Source organism: Sus scrofa, chromosome 7, assembly GCF_000003025.6.
Source record: "Sus scrofa isolate TJ Tabasco breed Duroc chromosome 7, Sscrofa11.1, whole genome shotgun sequence".
Classification (NCBI taxonomy): Eukaryota; Metazoa; Chordata; class Mammalia; order Artiodactyla; family Suidae; genus Sus; species Sus scrofa.
This window is the reverse complement of record NC_010449.5, coordinates 68,460,023-68,486,591: the sequence shown is the minus strand read 5'-3', so window position 1 is coordinate 68,486,591 and position 26,569 is coordinate 68,460,023. Positions and strand designations below refer to the sequence as shown.

The 26,569-nt window shown below is 40.9% G+C and overlaps 2 protein-coding genes and 1 pseudogene across 10 annotated transcripts in view; 1 reads left to right on the top strand and 2 right to left on the bottom strand.

The window, feature by feature from the left end:
* Positions 1-15,831, bottom strand: part of STRN3 (striatin 3) — a 106,512-nt gene extending 90,681 nt beyond the window's left edge. For 3 of the 6 annotated variants that reach the window (XM_021099885.1, XM_021099886.1, XM_021099887.1), the window contains exon 1: positions 15,202-15,695. In XM_021099885.1, the coding sequence (XP_020955544.1) occupies positions 15,202-15,483 (282 nt within the window). In that variant the 5' untranslated portion in view covers positions 15,484-15,695. Of the gene's footprint in view, positions 1-15,201 lie in introns of all 6 variants that reach the window. The other 3 variants (XM_021099888.1, XM_021099889.1, XM_021099890.1) reach the window with 3 other exon arrangements.
* AP4S1 (adaptor related protein complex 4 sigma 1 subunit) overlaps positions 10,949-26,569 on the top strand; it is a 55,358-nt gene continuing 39,737 nt past the window's right edge. For all 4 annotated transcript variants that reach the window (XM_021098033.1, XM_021098037.1, XM_021098036.1 and 1 more), the window contains exon 1: positions 10,949-15,083. The gene's annotated coding sequence lies outside the window, so the exon portion shown is untranslated. The remainder of the gene's footprint in view (positions 15,084-26,569) is intronic.
* LOC110261746 lies at positions 22,558-23,168 on the bottom strand (annotated as a pseudogene).

Sequence of the window (26,569 nt, the reverse complement as noted above, 5' to 3'; positions counted from 1 at the left end):
AGAAATTATCATACTATGTCAGAGAAAAAGACAAAGATATGATATCACTTACATACATTAATTAATTAAAAATGGAATCTAATTAAAACATTGATACAGGAGCTCCCACCATGGTGCAATGGGTTAAGGATCCAGCATTGCAGAAGCTGTGGCATACATCACAGCAGAAGCTTGGATTTAATCCCTGGCCTAGGAACTTCCATATGTGTAGCCAAAAATGAAACAAAACAAAAAACAGATACAAATGAATTTACAAAACACAAACAGACTCACAGATCTCAAAAACAAATTCAGGGTTACAAAAGTGGAAATGTGGGAGGGGAGAGAGGGACAAATCAGGAGTTTGGAATTAACACAGTACTATACCTACAACAGATAACCAACAAGGACCTAGTGCACAGCACATGGAATTCTATTCAATATTCTCTAAAAACCTATATGGGAAAAGAATCTGAAAAAAGAATGGATATACATATATATATAATAATCACTTTCCTGCATACCTGAAACTAATATAACACTGTAAATCTACTGCACTCCAATAAAATTTTTTAAAGAAGAAAACCAACTAGATAACATATTTCAACCAAACAGGATTAAATAAGCCAGACTGGAGGTAGAATGGGAGCCAGTTTAGGAAAACAAAGGAGGGAGGATTTCCTCTTTGAACAGAGGACAGAAGTTTCAGAATAACACCAGTCTTAAGAACAACTCTACGAGTTCCTGTTGTGGCGCAGCAGAAATGAATCCAACCAGGAACCATGAGGTTGCGGTTTCCATCCCTGGCCTCACTCAGTGGGTTAAGTATCAGGGGTTGCTGTGAGCTGTGGTGTAGGTCGCAGAAGAAGCTTGGATCCTACTTTGCTGTGGCATAGGCCAGCAGTTACAGCTCTGACTGGACCCCTAGCCTAGGAACTTTCATATGCAGTGGGTGCTGCCCTGAAAAGGCCAAAAAAAAAAAAAAGGAACAACTTTAGATAACAGCAAGGAAAACAACAGTTCTGCAAGTTAAGTCCTCCTCACTCCGCACCTTCCACACAACAGGCAGAACTAACATATAAAGTGATGTGCCTGAGTATTTAAAAATCTTGACGGATGTGTAACACCTTTCGGAAAATTAGCAAGAGCAAACTAAGCAAACAAAAAAAAAAAAGAGGCAAATAATGCCAAGAAAAACAAGAGAAATTGTACAGAAGACTATTCACTATACTTTTTGACTCACAAATTATATCACACAAACTATTACACTCCTTGACTCACAAAAATTTTATATGGTCACAATAATGTAAATGCTAACAATTTAATTTTATTACATATATGGCAGTACAGTAAAAGGAGATGTAAGATGTGTGATAAACTCTCAGAGTATACATAAGGTTAGGTACTATCCATGGTTGCAGGCATCGATTGGAGGTCTTAGAACATAGTCCCTGTGGATAAAGGGGGACTACTGCACAGAAAAAGTTCTGAAAACATATACACCCCAAAAGCAGTACTGTTCCTAGAAGATTAAGATTACCCAAAAGTCACTACTTTAGACATTCCTGTAGCTTAATTTTAATATAAATGACTAATAATAACTAAGAATTGAAAACTAATGTAAACTTTAAAAATAAAAGCAACTAAATCCAATCACAAAACAAAAATTTTAAACATTATAAACATATTCATGAGTAAAAAACTGCATTTGGAAGTTTCTAAAGAAATCTTTTAAAAAAAAGGAAATGGGGAAAAGATAAAGTAGTATGTGAATTCATTAAAAAATTAAATTCAACTTCCTGTTTTAGGATAAATTTTTTTTTCCTTTTCTTTCTTTTTTTTTTTTTTTCATTTTTGTCCACCCTGTGGCCTATGGCGTTCCCAGGCGAGGGATCAGATCAGAGCCACAGTTAGAACCTGCCACAGGTACAGCAACGCTGGATCCTTAACCCACACTGCTGCTCAGGGGATTGAACCTGCATCCCTGAGCTGCAGAGGCCAAAGAATCCATTGCATCACAGCAGCAACTCCAATAAAGTATGTTTCAAAGGTGTCTGTCTGTCTACCCGTGTGTGTGTCTCTTTTTCTCCTCTCTTTATATATATGCATAAAGAAACAATACACTTTTGGAGTTCCTGTTGTGGCTCAGTGGGTTAAGAACCTGACTAGCATCCACGAGGATGCTGGTTAGATCCCTGGCCTCGCTCAATAGGTTAAGGATCTGGCGTGGTTGCAAAACTGCAACATAGGTCTTAGATGAGGTTCAGATCTGATGTAGCTGTGGCATAGGCCAGTAGCCATGGCTCCAATTCGACCCCTAGCCTGGGAACTTCCACAGGCTACTGAGGCCCTAAAAACACAAACACAAAAAGAAACAATCCACTTTTGAAACACCAGTTTCAAAAAAAGAAAATACCTACTTTATGTCTGCTGGGTCTTTTTTTTTTTTTAAAATAAGGAAAACAGAAAAGTTTCTGATTATCCCATCAAGAAGAAATCACAAAGGTATTTTAGAACATTTGTGCTCAGTTGTTCAATATACTTTTTTTTTTTTTTTGTCTTTTGTCTTTTTGTCTGTTGTTGTTGTTGTTGCTGTTGTTGCTATTTCTTGGGCCGCTCCCGCAGCGTATGGAGGTTCCCAGGCTAGGGGTTGAATCGGAGCTGTAGCCGCCGGCCTACGCCAGAGCCACAGCAACGCGGGATCCGAGCCGCATCTGCGACCTACACCACAGCTCACGGCAACGCCGGATCATTAACCCACTGAGCAAGGGCAGGGACCGAACCCGCAACCTCATGGTTCCTAGTCAGATTCGTTAACCACTGCGCCACGACGGGAACTCCTCAATATACTTTTAACACAGCTAACTTAGAACATAATATGGAATTCTTTTATTTTCAGTTTATCATAAGCAATGCCTAGTCAATTAACAACCTGCATTAAAATCATTCATTATAATTTAAGAGGAAAAAGCAACCCCACCTGTACCCTACACCCATGCATTAATCCCAAGCACAGATTCATTTTAAGTGAAGTTGTGATTTCTCTTACATTTCATTTCCCAGGAGGGGGAAACAGGAATAAGGCATTCTGAATACTTTATAACAAAAAACAAAGTTTGGTTTTATTCCAACATCAATGAGGGGGTGAGGGAAGAGCAGTAATTTACTACTGATGTTATCTCTATTTTGTGGGCATTTATCCCTATATGTACTATAAAAACTACAATTCAGCTTCTCATATCTACCTGCTTAATGCAATGTCCTCAGCAACTTCACTTACTTAACGAATATTTAGTGGTGCTAGGCAAACTGGACAGTCACATGTAAATCAATGAAACTGGAACACACCCTCACACCACGCACAAAAATAAACTTAAAATGGTTTAAAGACTTAAACGAAAGACAAGACACCATCAAACTCCTAGAAGAGAACATAGGCAAAACATTCTTTGACATCAACCTTATAAATGTTTTCTCAGGTGAGTCTCCCAAAGCAACAGAAATAAAAGCAAAAATAAATCAAGGGGACCTAAATCAAACTGACAAGCTTTTGCACAGCAAAGAAAACCAAAAAGAAAACAAAAAGACAACTTACAGAACGGGAGAAAACAGTTTCAAATGATGCAACTGACAAGGGCTTAATATCCAAAATATACAAACAGCTTATACAACTCAACAGCAAAAAAGCCAACAACCCAATTGAAAAATGGGCAAAAGACCTGAATAGACATTTTTCCAAAGAAGATATACAGATGGCCAATAAGCACATGAAAAAAGGCTCAACATCACAAATTATCAGAGAAATGCAAATCAAAACTACAATGAGGTACCACCTCACACCAGATACAACAGCCATCATTAGTTAAGTTCACAAACAGCAAATGCTGGAGAGGGTGTGGAGAAAAGGGAACCCTCCAGCACTGCTGGTGGGAATGTAAATTGTACAATCTCTGTGGAAAACAGTATGGAGGTACCTTAGAAAACCATATACAGAACTACCATATGTCCCAGCAACCCCACTCTTGGGCATATACCCCGACAAAACTTTCCTTGAAAAAGACACATGCACCCATATGTTCACTGCAGCACTATTCACAATAGCCAAGACATGGAAACAACCCACATGTCCACAGATAGATGAATGGATTAAGATGACATGGTATATATACACAATGGAACACTACTCAGCCATAAAAAAGGACAAAGTAATGCCACTTGCAGCAACATGGATGGAACTAGAGACTCTCATACTAAGTGAAGTCAGAAAGAGACAAATACCAAATAATCACTTATATCTGGAATCTAATATACAACACAAATGAACCTTTCCACAGAAAAGAAAATCATAGTCATGGAGAACAGACTTGTGGTTGCCAAGGGGAAGAGGGAAGGAGTGGGATGAACTAGGAATTTGGGATTAACAGATGCTAACTATTGCCTTTGGAATGGATAAGCAATGAGATGCTGCTGTATAGTACTGGGAACTATATCTAGTCACTTATGAGGTAACATGATAATGTGAGAAAAAGGAATGTATACGTGTATGTGTAACTGGGTCACCTTAATGTACAGTAGAAAATTGGCTGTGAACCAGCTACAACAGAAACAAATAAAAATCATTTAAAAAAAAAACCCACAAATATTTAGCAAACACCTAGCTGTGTGCCAGACCCTTTACTGTCACATTAGGTATACATGAGGTTAAAATGAAAAGAAAAAAAACACAGGTCCTTCCTCTCAAAGAACTTACAACAATCTTAAGGGGACAATAAACAAAGTCTAAAATTACATTCACTACTAAGAAAATGACCAGAATGCAGTGATATATACAAAGTAGTAAAAGCTCATAATTACAGACTTTCTAGAATCTCCATCTCTATTCCCACCCTCTCTTTTTTAGTATAAGCTTATAAAGTCCCGATCACTTTTCATTTTATTATATTTTTTATTTTTTGTCTTTTTAGGGTCACACCCGCGGCACATGGAGGTTCCCAGGCTAGGGGTCGATTTGGAGCTGTAGCTGCCAGCCTACGCCAGAGCCACAGCAACGCGGGATCCCAGCCACTCTGCAACCTACACCACAGCTCACGGCAATGCAGGATCCTTAACCCACTGAGCAAGGCCAGGGATTGAACCCGCAACCTCATGGTTTCTAGTCGGATTAACCACTGAACCACTGAGCCACGACAACTCCCTGGATCACCTTTCAAAGCTCTGGCAAAAAGCCATAAATGTTACTCTAGGCCATTCTGAAATAGTTTTATCTGAGACAACTGCTAATGCATATCACTCATCGTTTCTCAGTCATTGTCTTTATTCCTCTTCACATCCGACCATCTTCTACTTCTTTTTCTTGGTTTATCTTTCTCACTCCTTCTTTTTTTTTTTTTTTGTATTTCTGTCTTGTTAGAGCCACACCCATGGCATGTGGAGGTTCCCAGGCTAGGGGTCTAATCGGAGCTGTAGCCATCAGCCTACGCCAGAGCCACAGCAACACGGGATCCGAGCCACATCTGTGACCTACACCACAGCTCATGGCAATGCCGGATTGTTAACCTGCTGAGGGAGGCCAGGGAGCGAACCCAAAACCTCATGGTTCCTAGTTGGATGCGTTAACCACTGAGCCACTACAGGAACTCCCTTTAATTAGAATTTTAAAATTTTTTCACAAAGTCTATCTAAAGAAGATCTAAAATTTTGCAACACATTTGTAATTGCTTTAGTTATACATAGCCTTTTTAAATCTCGGGACAAGGAGCCTATTAAATAGTCACTTGTTCATAGTTCTTTATCACTTAGCTGGTCCCAAAGAATACCAGGCATAGGTATTACCTTAAGATAGCATAACTGGTCAAAAGTAGCTCTGCAGCACCTGGCTTCACTACGTACTTACTATTTAATGTTAAGCAAGTCATTTAACCTCTTGTTAGTGTTTCCTTCTCTCTATAATGGAAATAATTTTTACCAATGATTTAGGGATAGTATGAAAGTTGGAATGATTCCCAACATACAGAAAGAATTCATTAAATGTTAATAAATATTAACAGGTGTTATTATTAATAGTTCTTTTTATGGTCACATAACGCTTTCATCTATGTAATCAAACAATGTGTTCCAACTGAATTGGAAAAAAAAAATTCATAGCATATTAACCAGTAAGTTCCTATTAACAAGTGGCTTCCATAGTACTGGAAAGCAGAAAGTGAAAATATAGTGCAATAATGTAAGTACACACAGTGCACACCACTGTGAGTGCACAAAAGGGAATGATATACTGCTCAAGTTTAAAATATCAACAATAAAATAAAATAAAATGTCAGTAAGAGGAATAATAATGTTCAAGAGAAATAGGCTGGAGAACTGGATTATACCAAATCATTAAGAAACACTGATCATACAGGATTCCAAACTTGGTTGATAAATCAGAATCATCAGCTATACTTTTTAAAAACCGATTCCACCTAAGACTAGTGAATCACAATGAGCAGGGTGAGATTGTGGAAATATTTATTATTAAAGTATCCCAAGTAATTATGATGATTCATTAACTTTTGGAACCATCATAGGTCTCACTCTCTTACCATTATCTCCAGATAAAATAAATTTAATCATTACCTTTGATAGCTTCTCTGGAAGGACAGCCGAAGTCAAGATGATATTACAATTAGTCATTCCTTCATTTACTTTTTATTTTTATTTTTTGTCTTTTTGCCATTTCTTGGGCCGCTCCCATGGCATATGGAGGTTCCCAGGCTAGGGGTCGAGTGGAGCTATAGCCCCCGGCCTACACCAGAGCCACAGCAACTCGGGAACTGAGCCATGTCTGCAATCTATACCACAGCTTACGGCAACGCCGGATCCTTAATCTACTGAGCAAGGCCAGGGATTGAATCCGCAACCTCAAGGTTCCTAGTCGGATTGGCTAACCACTGAGCCACGAAGGGAACTCCAGTCATTCCTTTAAATTATGTCATTAATGTACCTTTTAAGGTAAATACATAACTGTTATAAGTAAAATGACTGCCATTTACTGAACAATTACTCATAAATGAGTGAAAACGATGTTCAACATCAATCCATCCAAAAGCAAATGCCAAAATACAGAGAATGCAGTTTAAAAATGGGCAAAAGGAGTTCCCGTTGTGGTGCAATAGTTAACGAATCCGACTAGGAACCATGAGGTTGCGGGTTCGATCCCTGCCCTTGCTCAGTGGGTTAAGGATCTGGCGTTGCTGTGAGCTGTGGTGTAGGTTGCAGACGTGGCTCGGATTCTGCGTTGCTGTGGCTCTGGCATAGGCTGATGGCTACGGCTCTGATTGGACCCCTAGCCTGGGAACCTCCATATGCCACGGGAGCGGCCCAAGAAATAGCAAAAAGACAAAAAAAAAAAAAAAAAAAAAAAAAAAACCTTAACATACTTTTAACATAGAATCCAGCAATCAAGCTCCTTGGTACTTATCCAAATTACTTGAAAACTTATACTCACACAAAGACCTGTACATAAACATTTACTCACAATTGCCTTGCTAACATTTGGAAGCAGTGGAAATATCCTTCAAGAGGTGACTAGACAAACTGTGGTACATATATACAAAAGAATATTATTTGGCACTAAAAAGAAAAGATCAATCAAACCACAAAAAGACATTTAAGGAGGAGCCTTAAATGCACATTACTAAGGCAAAGCCAGTCTGAAAAGGCTATGCACTGTATGGTTCCAATTATGTGATCTTCTGGAAAAAGCAAAACCATAGTAAAAAGATAGTAAAAAGAGCAGTAGTTACCAGGGGTTTGGGTGAAGGAAGAAGGAATAGGTGGAGCACAGGGATTTTTAGGGCAGTGAAAACAGTTCACTATAAAGGTGGATACGTCATTATCCATTTGTCAAACCCCAAAGAAAGTACAAGACAGAGAGTAAACTCTAATGTAAACCATAGCTACTGCCTGTGGGGAAGGTTTTGATGGGGGAGGGGTTACGTGGGAACTGTCTGTACTTTCAGCTACCCTTTGCTATAAAAATAAAATTGCTCTAAAAAATAAAGTCTATGGGAGAGACAAAAGGAGAAAGAAAACAACTGGCAATCAAAAATAATAATTTAAGTAAATTCAAAGGAAAGGCATTTTGTAAAAGAATTTTAATAATAAAAATATATCAAAGTTGCAAAAAAAAAAAAAAAATGTAAGGCTGGCCCTGGAACCCTCCTGCATTGCTGGTGGGAAGTAAAGTGGTGCAGTCACTTGGAAAACAGTTTGGCAGGTTCTTCAAAAGGCCGAACATGACCCAGCAATTCCACTCCTGTGTATATACTTAGGAGAACTGAATACATATATTAACTACTAAATGTATTAACAACTATTATTAACAACTATACTAAAACTTGTACATAAATGTTAATAACAACATTTTTCATACCAGCCAAAAAGAAGAAATACCCACCAAATGATGAGTAAACAAAATGTAGTATATCCATACAACAGAATTAGAGTATTATTCACTCACAAGGAATAAAAAGTACTGTTAAATGCTACAACATAGACGACCCCTGAAAACATTATCTTAAGTGAAAGAAGCTATTCACAAAATGCCACATTGTATGACTGCATTTATATGAGATGTCCACAATAGGTAAACCCAGAGACAGAAAGACTGACATTCTCCTTGTGGCTCTTCGGAAATGAATCCAACTAGTATCCGTGAGGATGCAGGTTCCATCCCTGGCCTCACCCAGTTGGTTAAGGATCCAGCTTTGCCCAAAGCTGCAGAGTAGGTCAAAGATGTTACTCAGATGCTCAGGTTGCTATAGCTGTGGCATAGGCCGGTGTCTGTGGCATAGGCCAATAGCTGCAGCTCCCAGTCAAACCGTAGCCTGGGAACTTCCATATGCCACATGTGCAGCCCTACAGAAGAAAAAAAGCTGTCTATGTGAAAGCTCACTACACAAGTTTCCCATCACCATTTATTTTCTCAGATCCTGTTAATTTCTGACTTAGCACATTTTATTTTATTTTTTGCTATTTAGGGCCACACCTGCAGTTAAAGTTCCCAGACTAGGGGTCAAACCAGAGCTACAGCTGCTGGCCTATGCCACAGCAACGCATGATCTGAGCCTCGTCTGTGACCCACACCACAGCTCACAGCAACACTGGATACTTAACCCACTGAGTGATGCCAGGGATTGAACCCGCACCCTCATGGACACTAGTTAGGTTCATAACCTGTTGAGCCACAATGGGAATTCTCAATTTTATTATATTTAGAGTACAAGCTCCACTATGAGCAAGGTCCTTGTTTCACACATCATTATACACCCAGTACCTAGCACAAAGTAACACTCAAATATATTGAGTGAATAGTTATAACACCATCAATAAAACTCAAACACCCAACAAATTTAAAAGGACCCACTGAACTCTTTAGCATCTACCAATGGGAAGGATAATATTAAACATTAAGAGTAACAGGGAATAAGGAAAAATGAGCAAGTTAAATGTATTTTGTGGTGGGGGGAAGGCAGGCATTTGAGATGAACTGAAAAATGGATGTATTGGATTTGAAGTAGAAAAGTTAAACAGTAAGTTAGAAATATATCTGAGACATCTGGAAGTCAAAGATAAAGTAGTAACTAAGAACATGGTCCTTAGAGGTAACCGGCACAGGTTCAAATCCCAGCTCTGCTAATCCTAGTTACATAATCTTTGGCAGATTATTTAATCTCTGGGACCCAATATTCTAGTGTCAAAACAAAGCAACGACATAAGAGACCAATTGTGCCAACCTCACTGAGTTGTTTTAGGATTAAAGGTCTAAATACTAAAGAACTGGAATAACAATTAGCAAACACTTGGAAAATATGAGAACCAAAAGCCCAAGTTACAATAACTGGGGACAAAGGAGAGGAAACACATGAAGAAAAGTGTTAAGTGAATCAACAAGAAAATAAAGAATTACAGGAGTTCCCGTTGTGGCACAGCAGAAAAGAATCTGACTAGCATCCATGAAGATGTGGGTTCAATCCCTGGCCTTGCTCAAATGGGTTGGGGTTCCAGCATTGCCGTGAGCTGTGGTGTAGGTGGCAGATGTGGCTTCGATCTGGCAATGCTGTGGCTGTGGCATAGGCCAGCAGCTGTAGCTCTGACTCAACCCCTAGCCTAGGAACTTCCATATGCCATGGGTACAGCCCTAAAAAGCAAAAAAAGACTTACAGAATGGAGGCCAAAAGAAAAAAAGAATTTTGAGGAAGAAACTGTCAATAGCAGAAAGTGTTGGTTAAGTGCGTATGATCTATAAGAAGGCCTCAAGACTTGGAACTTAAAAGTAAACCACCAAAAGAAAAACCATTGTTCAGACAGACGTAAGGAGAGAATAAAGCAAAAAAGACTATACATCAGGGTAAAGCAGAGAAAAAAAATCTAGATAAGTATGGTGTATTAGTATAGTGGTCTCAATACTTTTTGTTTTGAAAGACTTCAAAAAGAACAGGGAGAGTTCTCTTGTGGAGTAAGGAGTTAGGGATCTGGTATTATCACTGCAGTGGCTTGGGTCCCTGCTATAGCCGGGTTTCAATCCCTGGCCCAGGAACTTCCACATGGCATGGCCAAACAAAACAAAACAAAACAAAAAGAGAGAATATGATGTAAGATTATGAATTCAATTCTATCAAATAAAAAAAAATTTCCTCTATTTTTATTATCATTTGAAAGAGGGAAACTATGCTAACAGCAAATTTTTTTTCTTTTTATGGCCACACTTGTGGCATATGGAACTTCCCCAGATAGGGGCTGAATCAGAGCTGCAGCTTCTGGCCTACACCACAGTCATAGCAACACAAGGTCCAAGGCACATCTGCAATTTATGTTGTAGCCATGGCAATGCCAGATACTTAATACAGGGAGCAAGGCCAGGGATTGAACCCCCATTCTCATGGACATTACATCAGGTTCTTCTACCTTTTTTTTTTTGCCTTTTTAAGGGCTGAACCCATGGCATGTGGAAATTCCCAGGCTAAGGGTCGAACTGGAGTTTCAGCTGCCAGTCTACACCACAGCCACAGCAACGTGGAATCCAGGCTGCATCTGAGACCTACATCATAGCTCACAGCAACACTGGATCTTTAACCCACTGAGCGAGGCCAGGGATAGAACCCACATCCCTGGATTCGTTTCCACTGCTCCACCAGGAGAACTCCAGGTTCTTAACCCGCTCAATTACCATAAGAACTCCAGTAACTGCAAAAATTTATGAAGGCTAAAACTTTCAGAATAAAAGGAGCACCTTAGGAAAAATCTCTATATTGTTTTTATTTTTTGTAATTTCTTAGTAGGTTTATAGAAATCTTGTTGTAGAAAAGGAAAGAGGATTTGCAAATCATTATTCTAGACAACCCTAAGAAAATGTTGACAATAAAAGATTTACAGAGGAAACAGATTCCCCCCCCCCCGTTAAAAATGAAGAAGTCAAATTATGTCTAAGAAAAATATCTCCTATTAAGGTCTTTAGGTGCCAATATAGCTGTCATGTTATAGCAAATTTGTATGCCAGAGTGTGCAAACACAAACACTAATGAAAAGTTTATTTTTGCTGGAGAATTAGTAGTTTTAGAATAAAAACTCTAGGACTGCATTTTCTAAATATGACTTCTGTCATCTTTTTATAGTTGACAAATAAGCATTTTGTATACACCATAAGTGCATTTATTACATACTAATGACCAAAAAAAAAAAAAATCTAAGGACATATCTCCAAAATATATAAACTAACTAGACCTGGCATGCCACGGGAGCTCACAAGTCAGATTCTATTTCTACAAAAAATGTCAAGATGACAACACAGTGGTTTCAAGAGTAGTAATAAAATCATAGGACTAGGAACCATGAGGCTGCAGGTTCGATCCCTGGCCTTGCTCAGTGGGTTAAGGATCCAGCATTGCCGTGAGCTGTGGTGTAGGTCACAGATGTGACTCAGATCTGGTTTTGCTGTGGCTCTGGTGTTGCTGTGGCTCTGGCGTAGGCCAGCAGCTACAGCTCCGATTTGACCCCTAGCCTGGGAACCTCTATATGCCATGGGATCAGCCCCAGAAATGGCAAAAAGACAAAAAAAAAAAAAAAAAAGACCTTTATGACATCTTTTGGTTTAATTCCAAGTTCCTAAGAAAAACCTTTTACCCAAAATTCCTTTTACAGAAAAGAGAACCACAGAGCACAGTTCAAGTTTAAAATCCTTCCAAAAGCTAGGAAAAATATAATTACATATTGAAAATTTACATCAAAATTAGATATACTTTAGCCTCTTTGTATTCATTATTAAATAGTTTTAACACTGAATGTATGCTTTAAATACATGTATAGATAAACAATGTACTTAACACTGTATACAACAATGATATGCAAGTTGTCCTATTTCTATGTTATCTTTCTTTCCTTTTTTTTTTTTTTTTTTTTTTTTTTTTTTTTAGGGTCACATGCCAGGCCTAAGGATGTTCTCAGGCTAGGGGGTCAAACTGGAGCTGCAGCTGCTGGCCTACACCACAGCCACGCCAGGTTCAAGCTACATCTGTAACCTACACTGCAGTTCAGGACAACTGGGATCCTTAACCTACAGAGGGGGGCCAGGGATAGAAACTGCATCCTCATGGATACTAGTCAGGTTCGTTAGCCACAAAGGAACTCCTGTGTTATCTTTCTCAAAAATAAATTTAAGTTTATAGTTTAAATCCATTCATGCTTCACTTAAACTCTTCCAATAACTTTTTTATTCAACATTTTTTTTTTTTTGGTCTTTTTGCCTTTTCTAGGGCCACACCCCCGGCATATGGACGTTCTCAGGATAGGGGTCTAATCTGAGCCGTAACTGCCACGCCTACACCAGAGCCACAGCAACTCGGAATCCAAGCTGCGTCTGCAACCTACACCACAGCTCACTGCAATGCCAGGGATCGAACCCACAACCTCATGGTTCTTAATTGGATTCGTTAACCACTGAGCCACGACAGGAACTCCTCAACACACACATTTTTAAATGTGTACCTCACAATCATTCTTACAAAGACTGAAGGCATGTAAAGCAAATGTTCTAAAAACAAACCTGGAGACCTATGAACGAAGGAGCCCAAGAAAACATTTTAGAAACATAGGGCAAAAACGCACAAACACAATCATGAACATTTTATTACAGAAGAATCAGTGTGAATTGATAAAAAAAAATCCCTGGGAAAAAAGTGAGGCTAAAAACACTGTAGAACTTCTTTAAAATAAGCAAAGAAAGTTTAGAATGGCTTTATCAGAACTAAATATTTCAATAGTAAATAAACTGAAAGCAAGCAAGCAAAATGAATCGTCCTTAAAAGACATTTCTGTTACTGTCAAGAAGAGAACTAGAAGAGAAAGTAAAGACTAGGGCAGACAATATAGATAGGCCTCAATGTTGTACAGATTTTACCAAATTGGACACAAGACATTTTTCAGCTACTTACAGCAAGCAGTGAAGGCTATGAATGACTAATGCACTTGCTAGCTTGAAAAGTGTTTAAATTCAAGCTTTCCTACAACAGTAAAAAGGTTATAAACATGGTATCAAGGAGTTGTGAAGCATTATTTAGTGAGTCTAAACCTCAATGAAAATTTTTAAAAATACATGACTCATACAGAATATTAAGTATATACATAGAGATATTTTAAAACAGACTATACACAAGTTAACAACAATTTTGACTTAAGCTTTTTAAGTTATATTTTTAAACAATTTTCACTTAAGCTTTTTAAGCCATATTTTTAAAAGCTCAGTGGTATATCAAAGTACAATGTTAAAACACTGAATTGACTAACAGGTGTTAATTTATAATTAATTTCCTCAAGACTTGACAAAGTGTCAAAATATATGTTTTACTTTTTAAAAGTTTAACTTTACCCACTTTGTGGAGTCAAAAGTCGACTAGTTCCAAATCAAACTGAAGATATATATATTGAGGGCACACTCTTTTTAAGTTAATCCAATCTTCCTTCTTACAACACTACATTTTCCTAACTATTCACCCAAGGCATATATGACATACATGTCAGTGAACAATACTGCTTACATGCTAAATATATACCACTATGAAGAACAGGTGCAACACTATTTAGATGCACCCTTTTTTTTTTCTTCTAAGCCTAAATCTGCCTTGGAAAGGAATTTAAAAATAAATACAAACATCCAAAAGGGTTGAATAATCCTTTTTAAAAGTTATAGCCACTCTCAAATCCAAGATAAAAGCCCTTAAACTACCAACATCTTCCAAAAGTTAGGTAAACCAACCTATCCAAGTTTCATCTTAAAATTGAGTTCGGCTCAATTATGGAGGATCCTGAGAATATTTAACATTGCTTCCTTTACTTGAGTTAGTACCGTTGAGACAAGTACTTTTTACTTCAAGCTAATATCAAATCTTCCCTCAGTCGTTTCAAAAAGACAGGACAGATACTCTGGATAGGCTTTTTATGGGTAAAGATGGGGGATGGAGAAGGGGGAGCCCGGTGAAGGGTACTCCAAAAAGAAAAATTCAGCACAGAGAAGTGTTGATGAGTCAGTCACTAAGGAAGAAGTCAAAGGGAATCTAAGTGAGTAAGGCAGCATCCCAGGTAAGTAGACACTTAAAGTTGGCGGCAGGAAATGAAAACTTCACAGGTCAGCCGCAAGCCATTGTGCTCGGTGGCAGCTCTGGAAAGAAGCCTGGCTGTCAACTAGTAAGAGCTACCAACTCCGGGGGAGGGGGTCAGGCAAGTCAACTCGAAAAGAGGGGTGGTTCGGGAAAAGGTGGTAAAATGCCCATGCCAGTCCTTCTCCTCGGGTTCTCCATTTCACGAGGTACAAACGAGAGCAAGTTCAGTGCCCAGCAGCCCCACGCCAGGAACTTTCCCACAGAGAGGAACTCAGCCCCAAGACCCGGAGGCCCGGGCAGGCGGCCTCCGAAGGAGCCCCCGCGGACGCCATACTAACAGCCAAAATGGCTGCCCCAAGGAAGCCCGCACCGCGCAGCTAGAGAGGGCTGGGTAACAAGCTTGTGCGGTAAAAGGGGAGGGGGACTCTAGGAAGACCCGTCGCCAGGACCATCACCCATCCAGCCGCGCAGGTAGGTTCCTCTCGGCCTCCCTAGGCCTCGAGCTCCGAATGAGGGGAGTTCCGGCCCCACCCCCGGGCAGACAACCCCGCCGCCGCTGCTGTCCCGCACACCAACCCCAAGGAGGTACCTGCAGTTCGGCCCGCTCCACCTCCCAGTGCGCCCGTTCCATCTCGAACCGAGCCCACTCGTGCTGGATGTAGTGCAGGATCCCCGGGATAGTGTACTGCTGCGGCCGGGACAGCTCGGGGCCTGTCGCGGGACCGGCTCCCTCGGCGGCCGGAGGACCTCCGCTGCCCGCTGCTCCATTCCCCCCTGACGAAAGGCTCATGTTCCCCCCAGGTCCCTGCTGCTGCCGTGGAGGGGCCGCCATCCCCGGGCCGCCACCACCGCCTCCGGCGAGCTCGTCCATTGTGTGTGGGGCCCCGGCTGGGGCGCAGGGCGAGACGCCGACGGCTGGGGGAAGGGGCCGGGGAAGGTGGCCCCGCGCTGGTGGCGGGGCGGAGGCCGGCTGGAAGAGGGGCGGGGAGGGGGTTGTTGCTGTATGCCTGCCGTGGGTCAGAGCAGGGAGCTGCCGGCCGCCGCCATTACAGTCCCTCCTCCATCTGCCCGTCTCACTCACTCACTTTAGGGGAAGGGGGGGCCGCGGTGGGAGGGCGAGAGGGGGCAGGGTTGGGAAGGGGATAGACGTAGGGCCGCCGCTCCCGCGCAGCATGCCGGGTAGAGAACGCCACTGCTGCCGCTCGCCTGGTAGCCAAATAGAGTCCGGCCTCACCCTACGCAGGCGTACTGAGGAAGCAGGGTTGCCGTTAGAGGCGGGGAAGGAGCGCCAGCCCCGCCCTAGGCCCGCCCTCAGACCCGCTTCGGGTGTCTGGCTGCCCCCGCGGAGCCCGTGGGCTGTAGACTCCGACCTTTGGGGTCGAGTAGGTGTCGTCCTTTCTAGCAAGGGGTTTCCCTCGCTCAGTCAGCCCCCGCCGTTCCCACCCAAGGGTCTCGGCTGCGATTCTGCCTTCGAAGCTGAGTTTTAACCTGGCTGGTCGCTCTGGCCGGCCGCCGCCGGTCCTGAATTCCTGGCGTTTCTTTTGCATTCCTTGCGTGTTTCAGGCAGTCCCAGAGGATCGGGCCTCTTTCTCTGCCTGTCACTCGCTCTTTTTCTGGTTTCCTAACACCAGTCAGTTCCCTGGGCTTTGGGGACGTTCTCTTTTTGGCAAATAGCCCAGATCCTCCCGGACGTAGCGGCCGATTCCCTGTCTCTGGGCTTTGGACCGAATTCTGTGCTCCCTGTCGCACGTCGCAACTTGTTCCACTTTGCCTCCCTTCTTTATTATTCTGGGATGGAGTGTGTTTGGTGGGGGGGGGGGGGTTGGAAGGGAACAGGACCGATTGTTTTCATTTTTCTTTTGGGATAAGGGAACGTGAAAAACTTTAGATCTCGAAGCTAGGTGGAGGAAGAAAGAAAACTTTGAAGGAGAGTGGTTAAATTTGATGTTTTAGAAGTGAATAACTCAAAAATAATGTCATTCATAGCTGAATCTTTTGATGGAAATAGAAAATAAACACCCTGAAGACATCTTTTTTCCTTTTTTAAATTCCCCCCCCCACTTTTTTTTTGGCCCTGCCCATGGCATGTGGAAGTTCCCAGGCCAGGGGTGTACCCGCGCTGCAGTAACAGCCCTAGCTGCTGCAGTGATGATGCTGGATTCTTAACCTGCTGCTCCACAGGGGACCCTGAAGACATTGTAAAATCCTAAGTGAATGCCTAAGAATGTTTTCCTGGGTTGTTTTGAATGAATATAATGTATACAAAAAAGACAAGGTTAATCTTAAGTACCATAGTGTGTTTTCTTTTTAATGTGCTTAGTTGCCAAGGAACATCCTTAATGAACTGTTACGTTTCTAAAAGTTAATATAGCCAACAACCATTTGGTTAAAAAAGCCAAAAATAATATTTACCATTATGATAAGGAAAAAAGATTCATTAATTACAGCTAAGCAGGAAAATCACATATAGAATTGATTGCACTTAAATTTTTTTCTTCTCTACTACCAATAAAATTTTAACTGTGGAATATACAAGACCACTCAGGGTGTAGTTTCAAAGAGAAAGTAGTACGTCTTATTTTATCATGTCTGCTTTATTCTTATTATAGTTCAGTGGAGAGAGAATTGGACTTGCTACTCATTCTGCTTTGTTTTATTTATATAAGAAATGAAGTCTGAGGTCACAGCATTATTAACTATTTCTCAATTTTATAGAAACCAGCATACAACTCTTTATTCAAGCCTGCTCCTTTTCGAGGGGCCTCATAGCATAAAAAATGTTAAGAAATACAGAGTTCCAGAGTTCCCATCGTGGCTCAGTGGTTGATGAATCCAACTAGGAACCATGAGGTTGAGGGTTCAATCCCTGGCCTCGATCAGCAGGAGTTGCCATGAGCTGTGGTGTAGGTCACAGACGCGGCTCGGATCTCACGTTGCTGTGGCTCTGGCGTGCTCTGGCGTATGCCGGCAGCTACAGCTCCAATTCGACCCCTAGCCTGGCAACCTCCATGTGCCGCAGGAGCAGCCCTAGAAAAGGCAAAAAAGACAAAAAAAAAAAAAAAAAAAAAAAAAAAAAAAGGATCCGGCATTGCCATGAGCTCTGGTTTAGGTCGCAGATGCGGCTCTATCTGGCGTTGCTGTAGCTGTGGAATACGCCGGAAGTGGTAGCTCCAATTAGACCCCTAGCCTGGGAGCCTCCATATGTGGTGGGTGCAGCCCTAAAAAACAAAAAAAGAAAAAAGATATACTCCGTGCCTTCACAGACTTTCCAGTCTAATTTTAGGCAAATTACTTAGCACTGAGCACCCTGACTTCCTCAATGTCTTGTCCAGATCATTTGGACACCTCAACCATTTTTTTTTTACTAGTTTTTGCTACCAATGTACCAGGTATCTCTTAAGTTTTTTGTTTTTTGTTTTTTTTGCAACGCCGAAGGCATGCGGAAGTTCCCGGGCCAGGGATCAAACCCATGTCATAGCAGCAGCCCAGGCTGCTAGACTGAAAATGCTGGATCCTTAACCTGCCAGACCACCAGGGAGCTCCCCATCTCTTGAGATTTAATGACCAGAAGTGTCCTATTAAAAGACTGGAGGAGTTCTTGCTGTGGAGCAGTGGGTTAGGAATCCAATTGCAGTGGCTCGGGTCCATTTAAGAGATTTGGGGTTCAATCCCTGGCCAGACACAGTGGGTTAAAGGATCCAGCATTACCACAGCTGTGGTGCTCCGGAGTCCATCTCAGCTGGGATTTGGATTCAATCCCTGGCGTGGGAACTTCATATGCCTCGAGTACAGCCATTAAAAAAAAAAAAAAAAAAAGTAAAAGATTGGAGGAGTTCTCTTGTGGCACAGCAGGTCAAGGATCCAGCAGTTATCACTGCAGTGGCTTGGGCTGCTGCTGTGGCATGGGTTTGTTCCCTGGCCTAGGAAATTACCTATGCCTTGGACAAGGCCAAAACAAAACCCAAAAAGCACAGATTAAAAAAAAAAAAAAAAAAAAAAAAAACTGAGGGAATTCCCGTTGTGGCACAGCAGAAATGAATCCAAGAACCATGAGGTTTCAGGTTCAACTGCTGGCCTCGCTCAGTGGGTTAAGGATCTGGCTTTGCCCTGAGCTGTGGTGTAGGTCACAGACACCACTCGGATCTGGTGTTGCTGTGAACCTCCATTTAAAAAAAAAAAAAGGGAGTTCCCGTCGTGGCTCAGTGGTTAATGAATCTGACTAGTTACCATGAGATTGCGGGTTCAATCCCTAGCCTTGCTCAGTGGGTTAAGGAGCCGGTGTTGTGAGCTGTGGTGTAGGTTGCAGATGCGGCTCGGATCCTGCGTTGCTGTGGCCCTGGTGTAGGCTCCAATTAGACCCCTAGACTGGGAACCTCCATGTGCCGTGGGAGCAGCCCTAGAAAAGGCAAAAAAGACAAAAAAAAATAAAAATTTTTAAAAATTTAAAAAAGTGAAAGACACAAAATTTTTCTCCTCTGTGAGAGGATATTTTTGACATTATTGACATTTTGCCTGTGTACATGACTCCTGAGAACAGGGCAGTGAACTCCTAGAATCTTGTCCTCCTTAGGTAATAAGCTTTCCCAGGCCATATTATCACCTACAACTCACCTAACTAGAATTCCCTCCCTAAACTGTGACTGAGTCATTTCCTGTCTTCTGTCTCACCTTTGAAACTTCCTCTTTGTTCTCTTTTCATCTGTCTCCTCCACTCCCATTGATTCTCTCAGTTTTAACCTACTGCTGATGGTCTTCAAGAATTCCTGCCTATCAGGAGTTCCCACTATGGCACAGCAGGTTAAGGATCCAGCATTGTTTCTGCGGTGGCTCAGGTCACTGCCAAGGCAAGGGTTTAGGATCCCATGTTGCCACAGCTGTAATGTAGGTCGAATTTGCAGCTCGAATTCCTGGCCCAGGAACTTCCATATGCTGTGAGTTCGGGCAAAAAAAAAGATTTTCTATCTATTTATATCTTTAATCATTTTAGAATTTTAAGGATTTTTTTCCCCACTTAGACAACCGTGTGCTTATTCTATCTAACCAAAAAAGTGACTTGTCCTATTTCATATGCATGTTATTATATCAGCAAAAGTATGTTAAGGAATTCTAGGCTTTTAAGTCCTGGTGGTTAATAATACTCAGATACCCTCTTCCCAGTTAGTGCAACAGCTGCTGTATAAAGTGTTTTGACTCTGGCTTTGAGAACTGCAAATTCTCAAATTATTAATTCCTGTAATTATTCACCTCAACATTCAGTTTCATGCCTTGCTGACTATGAACCTGACATCCTTCTAACAAAGAGCTCAGATTGGTTCATAAACACTAATCTAGTCATCTTCTTACATCATCTGAAAAGATTGTGACATGTATTCTTATTTCCATAAGGAGGAGAAAAAGTTGAGATAAGAGTTCTGGCTCAATTCCACAGCTCTTGGCAGAATAGTTAAATGTTTATATATGTTTATTTGAGAATAAGAAATAAAATCTCCCTTCACGATTTGGAACATAGTAGGAGGTACCTACTATCCTGTCAGTGGATTCAATATTACTGTTTCTGGTTTGAAATTATTTTCCTTTCTTTCCTTTTTTTCTTTTCCTTTCTTTTCTTTTTTTTATTTTTTATTTTTTGGCCATACCCAATGAATGTGAAAGTTCCTAGGCTGGGATCCCATCTGAGCCACAGCAGCAACCCAAGCAGCCTCAGTGACAATACCAGATCCTTAACCCAGAGCACCACAAATGAAACTCGTCGAAATCGATTTTTAGGTAGTTTTGGGATGGTTCAGTCACTTGGGGAAATTACATAGTGTTTACATTTATAAATATAGAGAACAACTGAATATTAGAGCCTAGAGAATGATCTTTGAGAAAAGTTGGCACATATTCAAAAACCAAACGAGCAAACTCTAAATGCAGATGCAACAGAAAAGGAGGCAGCTTTGACCTGCACTGTGGTTTAATCAGCCTAATACTATCAGATATCTACTTCTCATTAAAGTAGTTGCCTGTGGCTAAGAATATTGTAAAGTACATGCAGGATACCCAAACTATTCAAATAGTGTACTGTGTGGGAAAGAAGAGGAAAAGGACTTTCACAGCTTATAGAAAAATAGGCTCCAAAACCTTTAGGAAACTCAGCATGCTATATAAAAGTCTAGTCCGAGTTCATTCCTGAATTGTCTCCTGGGTAATATGAGTCAGAAAGCAGTAGGCTATGGTAATACTGTATAAAGCTAACTCAGAGAGATGACAAAGTGGGAGGAAAAAAAGAAAAGATTGCCTGGAGCCGAATCCCTCCTGAACATTGGCTAAAAGTGAACAACCAGATCTATAAACATGAGAACCAAATGACTGGAAAATGTGACTGAATGGGAAATTGCCAAAACTTTCCTAGGTAATAATTTAACAAACTTGGAAATGTGGTTTTTCTCCTGTTGTCGCAACAGGAGAGAACGTTCAGAAGAATGGTACCAGACATGGACACCCTGCCTCGGAATCTCTGCTAAAGACAGTGGATTTTTTTTGGAAAATGTCATAAATTGGACAAAAAGTCACAAAAACTTAATTTTTATAACAACATAGTTTTAAAGATGGTAACCTTTACTTTTGCCTATTAATAGATCGACCTAAAGTACATGTCAATTACCCTACCAAAAAAAGATTAAAGAACTCCTTACAAGCATTTTAAAATAAGTCCTATTGCTCCTTTTTATTAAAGCTGTAATATAGTAGTTGGGTATTATAAATTGTGTTGTTCATAGACTTTTTTTAACTTTTTAAAGTATCATTGATTTACAGTGTCGTGCCAATTTCTGCTGTATAGCAAAGTGACTCAGAGATAGATAGATAGGTAGATGGGTAGCTACTTTCTTTTTATGTTATTTTCCTTCATGGTCTTTCCCAGGACATTGGATATAGTTTCCTGTGCTATACAGTAGGACATTATTGTGTATCCATTCTAAATGTATTAGTTTGCATCTACTAACCCCAAACTGCCAGTCCATCCTACTCCCTTGGCAACCACAGGTCTGTTCTCCATGTCTGTGAGTCAGTTTTTGTTTCCTAGATAGGTTCATTTGTGCTATGTTTTAGATTCCATATATGTGATATCATATGGCATTTGTCTTTCTCCTTCTGATTCACTTCACCTGGTATAATAATCTCTAGTTGCATCCGTATTGCTGCAAATGGCATTATTTTGTTCTTTTTGTGACTGAGTAGTATTCCATGGTATATATGTACTACATCCTCTTAATCCATTCATCTGTCAGTGGACATTTAGGTTGTTTCCATGTCTTGGCTATTGTGAATAGTGCTGCAATGAACATAGAGGTGCAGGTATCTTTTTGAGTTATAGTTTTATCCAGATATATACCCAGGAGTGGAATTGCTGGATCATGTGGTAGTTCTATTTTTAGTTTTCTGAGAAAGTCCATACTGTTTTCCATAATGATTGTACCAATTTATATTCCCACCAACAGTGTAGGAGGTTTCCCTTTTCTCTACGCCCTCTCCAACATTTGTTATTTGTAGACTTATTAATAATGGCCATTCTAACCAGAATGAGGTACCTCACTGTAGTTTTGATTTGCATTTCTGTAATAATTAGCGATGTGGAGCATCTTTTCATGTGCCTACTGGCCATCCATGTGTCTTCTTTGGAGAAATGTCTATTTTGGTCTTTTGCCCATTTTTCAGTTGGGTTGTTGGGTTTTTGTTGTTGTTGTTGAATTGTATGAGTTGTTAAAATTTTGCCGTTCTTATTTTATCTATTCCACTTTCTGTGTGAGGAATGTTTTTCGATTATTGCAAAAGTTTAACAAAAAAGTTTAATATGAAAATGTACACTGCTCGATTTTTTTTATGGTAGTGAAACAGGCCCTTTGGAGATGGGACATGTGGAAGCAATTGATTTTTCTTTGGTGAACACAACCTTTCTTTATACTCATTCCAAGGCTTATAACATGATGATACTATTTTCTTGTATTATTGCCATTTCAGTATTGTTCTCTCACCCAGTAGTTGCCATCTCTGCACAGTCATCTATTGCAAGGTTCATAAAAGGATCAAATCCCCCAAGATTCCTTGGACATGTCCACTACTTGATTTCAGTGATAATTTCTTGTCCACACATTTTTTTCACTTCAGCAGGGTGAGCCCTGTTCACTGCGTCCGCTCTACAAGCTCAAAGACCTTGAAACAGGCTTCATGACCTCCCTCACACTCCCATGGCAGGCCCTAGGAACATTTTAAAGTAAACTCAGGAATTCTCTTTTCATTGGTACATATTTCCCTAAGTGTCTTTAACAGATTTGGACCTTTTTTTTTTTTTAAACATACCACAATACTATTATAAACCTAGAAAAGTAATAGTAATTCCATTATACAGCCTAATCCCCAGTCCATAGTCAATTTCCCCCCAATTACCTAAAAAGAAAAAAAATTTTTTAAGAGTTGGTGATTTCAAATCAGGTTCCGAACAAAATCTACATATATGCTTTATTCGCTGTATCTTTAGATCTTTTTTGATTTGTCTTCCCCTCACCCCTACATCATCGTGCCATTTATTTGTAAAAGGAGGCAAGGTTATTCATCCTGTAGAATTTACGACATTTGGCTGGTTGCATTTTTACTGTATTGTTTAGTGTATTCCTGTATCCTAGTGTTAAACTAGAGGCTAGGTTTGATTTGGGTTTCAATTTTTTTGGCAAAATACTTATCTATTGGGGATGCAGTGTACTTCCTCTGCATTATACTAGGCAGCACATAATGTCTAGTTGGTCTCAATTTTAGTACTATAATGTACTAAACTTGATCAGCCTAATCTAGCTATTGTCAGCCTTAGCTAGTTAGCTAGCTGTCTTTTAACACATGATATATCATGTTCTGGGAGTTCTCTTGTCATGCAGTGGGTTAAGGATCCGGCATTGTCACTGCAGTGGCTTGGGTCGGTATCTGGTCTGGGAACTTACACGTGCCACTGGAGTGGGGAAAAAAAAGAAAAGAAAAAAGATATAAGATGTTCTACTCCCAGCAGTTTTTCCTCAGCTTAAAGTCTATCCTATCCTACAGAAGAGCTTCCATTGGCTAGTGCCTAACCTACGAGGTCCTGGATGGGATCTTTCCTTGCACTCCTTGGCAAAAAAGTTCCTACCAGGCCTCCTCTTAGTTCCCAATGTGGTACTTAGATTCCCTCGTGGCAACGTGGCCAAGTGGGGTGTGTGGGGGGGATGCAGGGGCTTCTTTGGACGATGACTTTGTAATTTCTGGATTACTTGGCTCTTTGACTTTTGCAAGACCACATTTTTTGAGCCTCTACTTTTGCCAGCACAGCTGTGGTCCCCCATTCTAGTTGCTAAGGGTAATTAGTGTACTCGAGTTCCAGGGGATGTTTTTCACTTTTTTTTGGTAAGGGTGTTGCCTGTACTGTTTTGTTTTGTTTTTCTACCTTAGTTACTCTCACTGTTTTTTGTTTTGTTTTGTTTTGTTTTTGTGAGGGGATTCTGGGAGCTCCTGAAACTGCTCTGCTACTATCACCACTCCCTTGCTTCTCCGCACTCTTGGCATTTTAAAGTTTAAATTGTCTGCTAGTTAACCTAAATTCATTTATTATAGCCTCCCTATTGAAAGATTTTATTTGTTTACTGCTAAAGTAATTGTGACATTTTTGCTATTCAAAGATTCTGAGATATAAGTGAGTGTAACTTTAAGTATGAGTATCCTCTGGACAACAGTTGGGCAGTCTCTTGTCTGACAACTTTAATCTCCTATTTACATTTTCAGCCATGAGCTGTAACATGTTGCTATACTTTATTATGAAATTTGGAAAAGCAAGAAGTGCTTTTGGACAAAGGGCAGCCAAGCAGGCCACCTGAAAGGCTCTGTGTTTACCCTGACACCTGATCTTAACAAGAATGATACTAAATTCAGATACGTGTCTGCAAACTTGCCTTGGATAGCATTTGCAGGGTATGTTTTATTTATTGGAAGTAGAAAGAAGATTAGCTGAACTCACTAAGTGAATGAGTCAGACAAGAATTTTGGAAGTTTAGGTCTGATCACAACCTTAAACATGCTGTAGTAAATGTAGTATGAGCTTTACTGTCCTAAAGTTTCTCATTGTCAGACTGAGCCCCTTCTCAGGTGTTTTGAGGTCCATGTTGAGATCAACTAAAGTAAATATTCTGGGTTTTTTTGTTTTTTTTTTTTTTTTCCTTTTTTTTTGCCTTTTCTAGGGCCGCTCCCGCGGCACATGGAGGTTCCCAGGCTAGGGGTCCAATCAGAGCTGTAGCCGCCAGCCTACACCAGAGCCACAGCAACACCAGGTTGGAGCCGAGTCTGTGACCTACACCACAGCTCATGGCAACTCCTGCTGAGTGAGGCCAGGGATCGAACCCACAACTTCATGGTTCCTAGTTGGATTCATTAACCACTGCGCCACTACGGGAACTCCTAAATAGTCTGTTAAAACTGTGCCTTTTGTGATATGCTCTGGGGTCAAGATTAAAACTGCCAAAATATGGGAGTTCCCGCTGTGGCACAATGGGCTAATAATCCGGCTTGTCTCTGTGACGTTACCAGTTCCATCCCCGGCCAGGTGCAGTGGGTTAAGGATCCACTATGGCTACAGCTGTGGCTTAGGTTGAAGCTGTAGCTCAGATTCAATCCCTGGCCTGGAAACTTCCATATGCTTTGGGGGAAGGGGCAACCCAAAAAGAAAAAAAGCTGCCAAAATACGCATATTACCCAGCGAAAGTTTTTGAATAAAGGGTACATACAGCTGGGCAAAACTAGGTTTATGCTAGTGAATGGAGAGTGAAATTGTATGTCCATGGTCATGGTGCAGCTATGACTGAATTGCTAGGGTCTTGAGGCAAACTTGGAGGTAATGAGGAGTGGTGAGAGCACAGCTGCCCTAAAGCCTGGCTAACAGGACTGGGTCCTTCCTCCACCCTTTTTCTTAGAGACCTTTGGCAAGTGATTCAGTTTTCACATCTGTGAAGTGGAGATAAAACCAGTCTCTAACTCATAAACTATTATGAGGATTAAATGAATGTAGGTAAAGTATTCAAAACTAGCACCTGGCTGTTTGGTAAGCACTGTCTAAGTGTTTTCTATTGTTACTATCTCTCTTTGGCAGTTGTTTTTTGAGTTATATTAGCACAGCTTATAGAGGGTAAATAATACCTTTCAGTTATAGCAGTGGGGTTCTTTCATGACCTCCATCGAATATCCGGAACATTAGTTACTCATTTGAATTAGAGCTGGTTGTGGCCAGGTAACTGACAAAAAAGAGAGAGCCTGTTGGTAGAGTAAGCTGATCCCCAAGTTGAAGTTAAATACAATAATTTTTGTGTTTGGTTTTGTTTTGTTTTTTGTCTTTTTGCCTTTTCTAGGGCCGCTCCCTCGGCATATGGAGGTTCCCAGGCTAGGGGTCTAATCGGAGCTGTAGCCACTAGCCTACGCCAGAGCCACAGCAACACCAGGTCAGAGCTGAGTCTGCAACCTACACCAGAGCTCATGGCAACGCCAGGTCCCCAACCCACTGAGCAAGGAAGACCAGGGATCGAACCCGCAACCTTATGGTTCCTAGTCGGATTCGTTAACCACTGCACCATGACAGGAACTCCATGTGTTTGGTTTTTTTTAAAGTGATGAGCTGCAAAAAGAATGGGTTATTGGAGCCATAATTTTCTAAGTAAGAGCCTCATGTTAATGTAGCTTTCAGTACTGCTTGATTTTACCTCAGGACATACTTGATTTAATTAGGAAGGTTTTTTTTTGTCCTCACCCTCAGCATGTGGAAGTTGGGAGGGCCAGGAATGGAATCCCTGCCACTGCAGTAACCAGAGCCACAGCAGTGACAAAGCCAAATCCTTAACCCACTGAGGACAAGGGGACTCCAAATTAGGAAGATTTTAAATAACAATTTCAATATGCAGTTGTAGTTTTAGTGT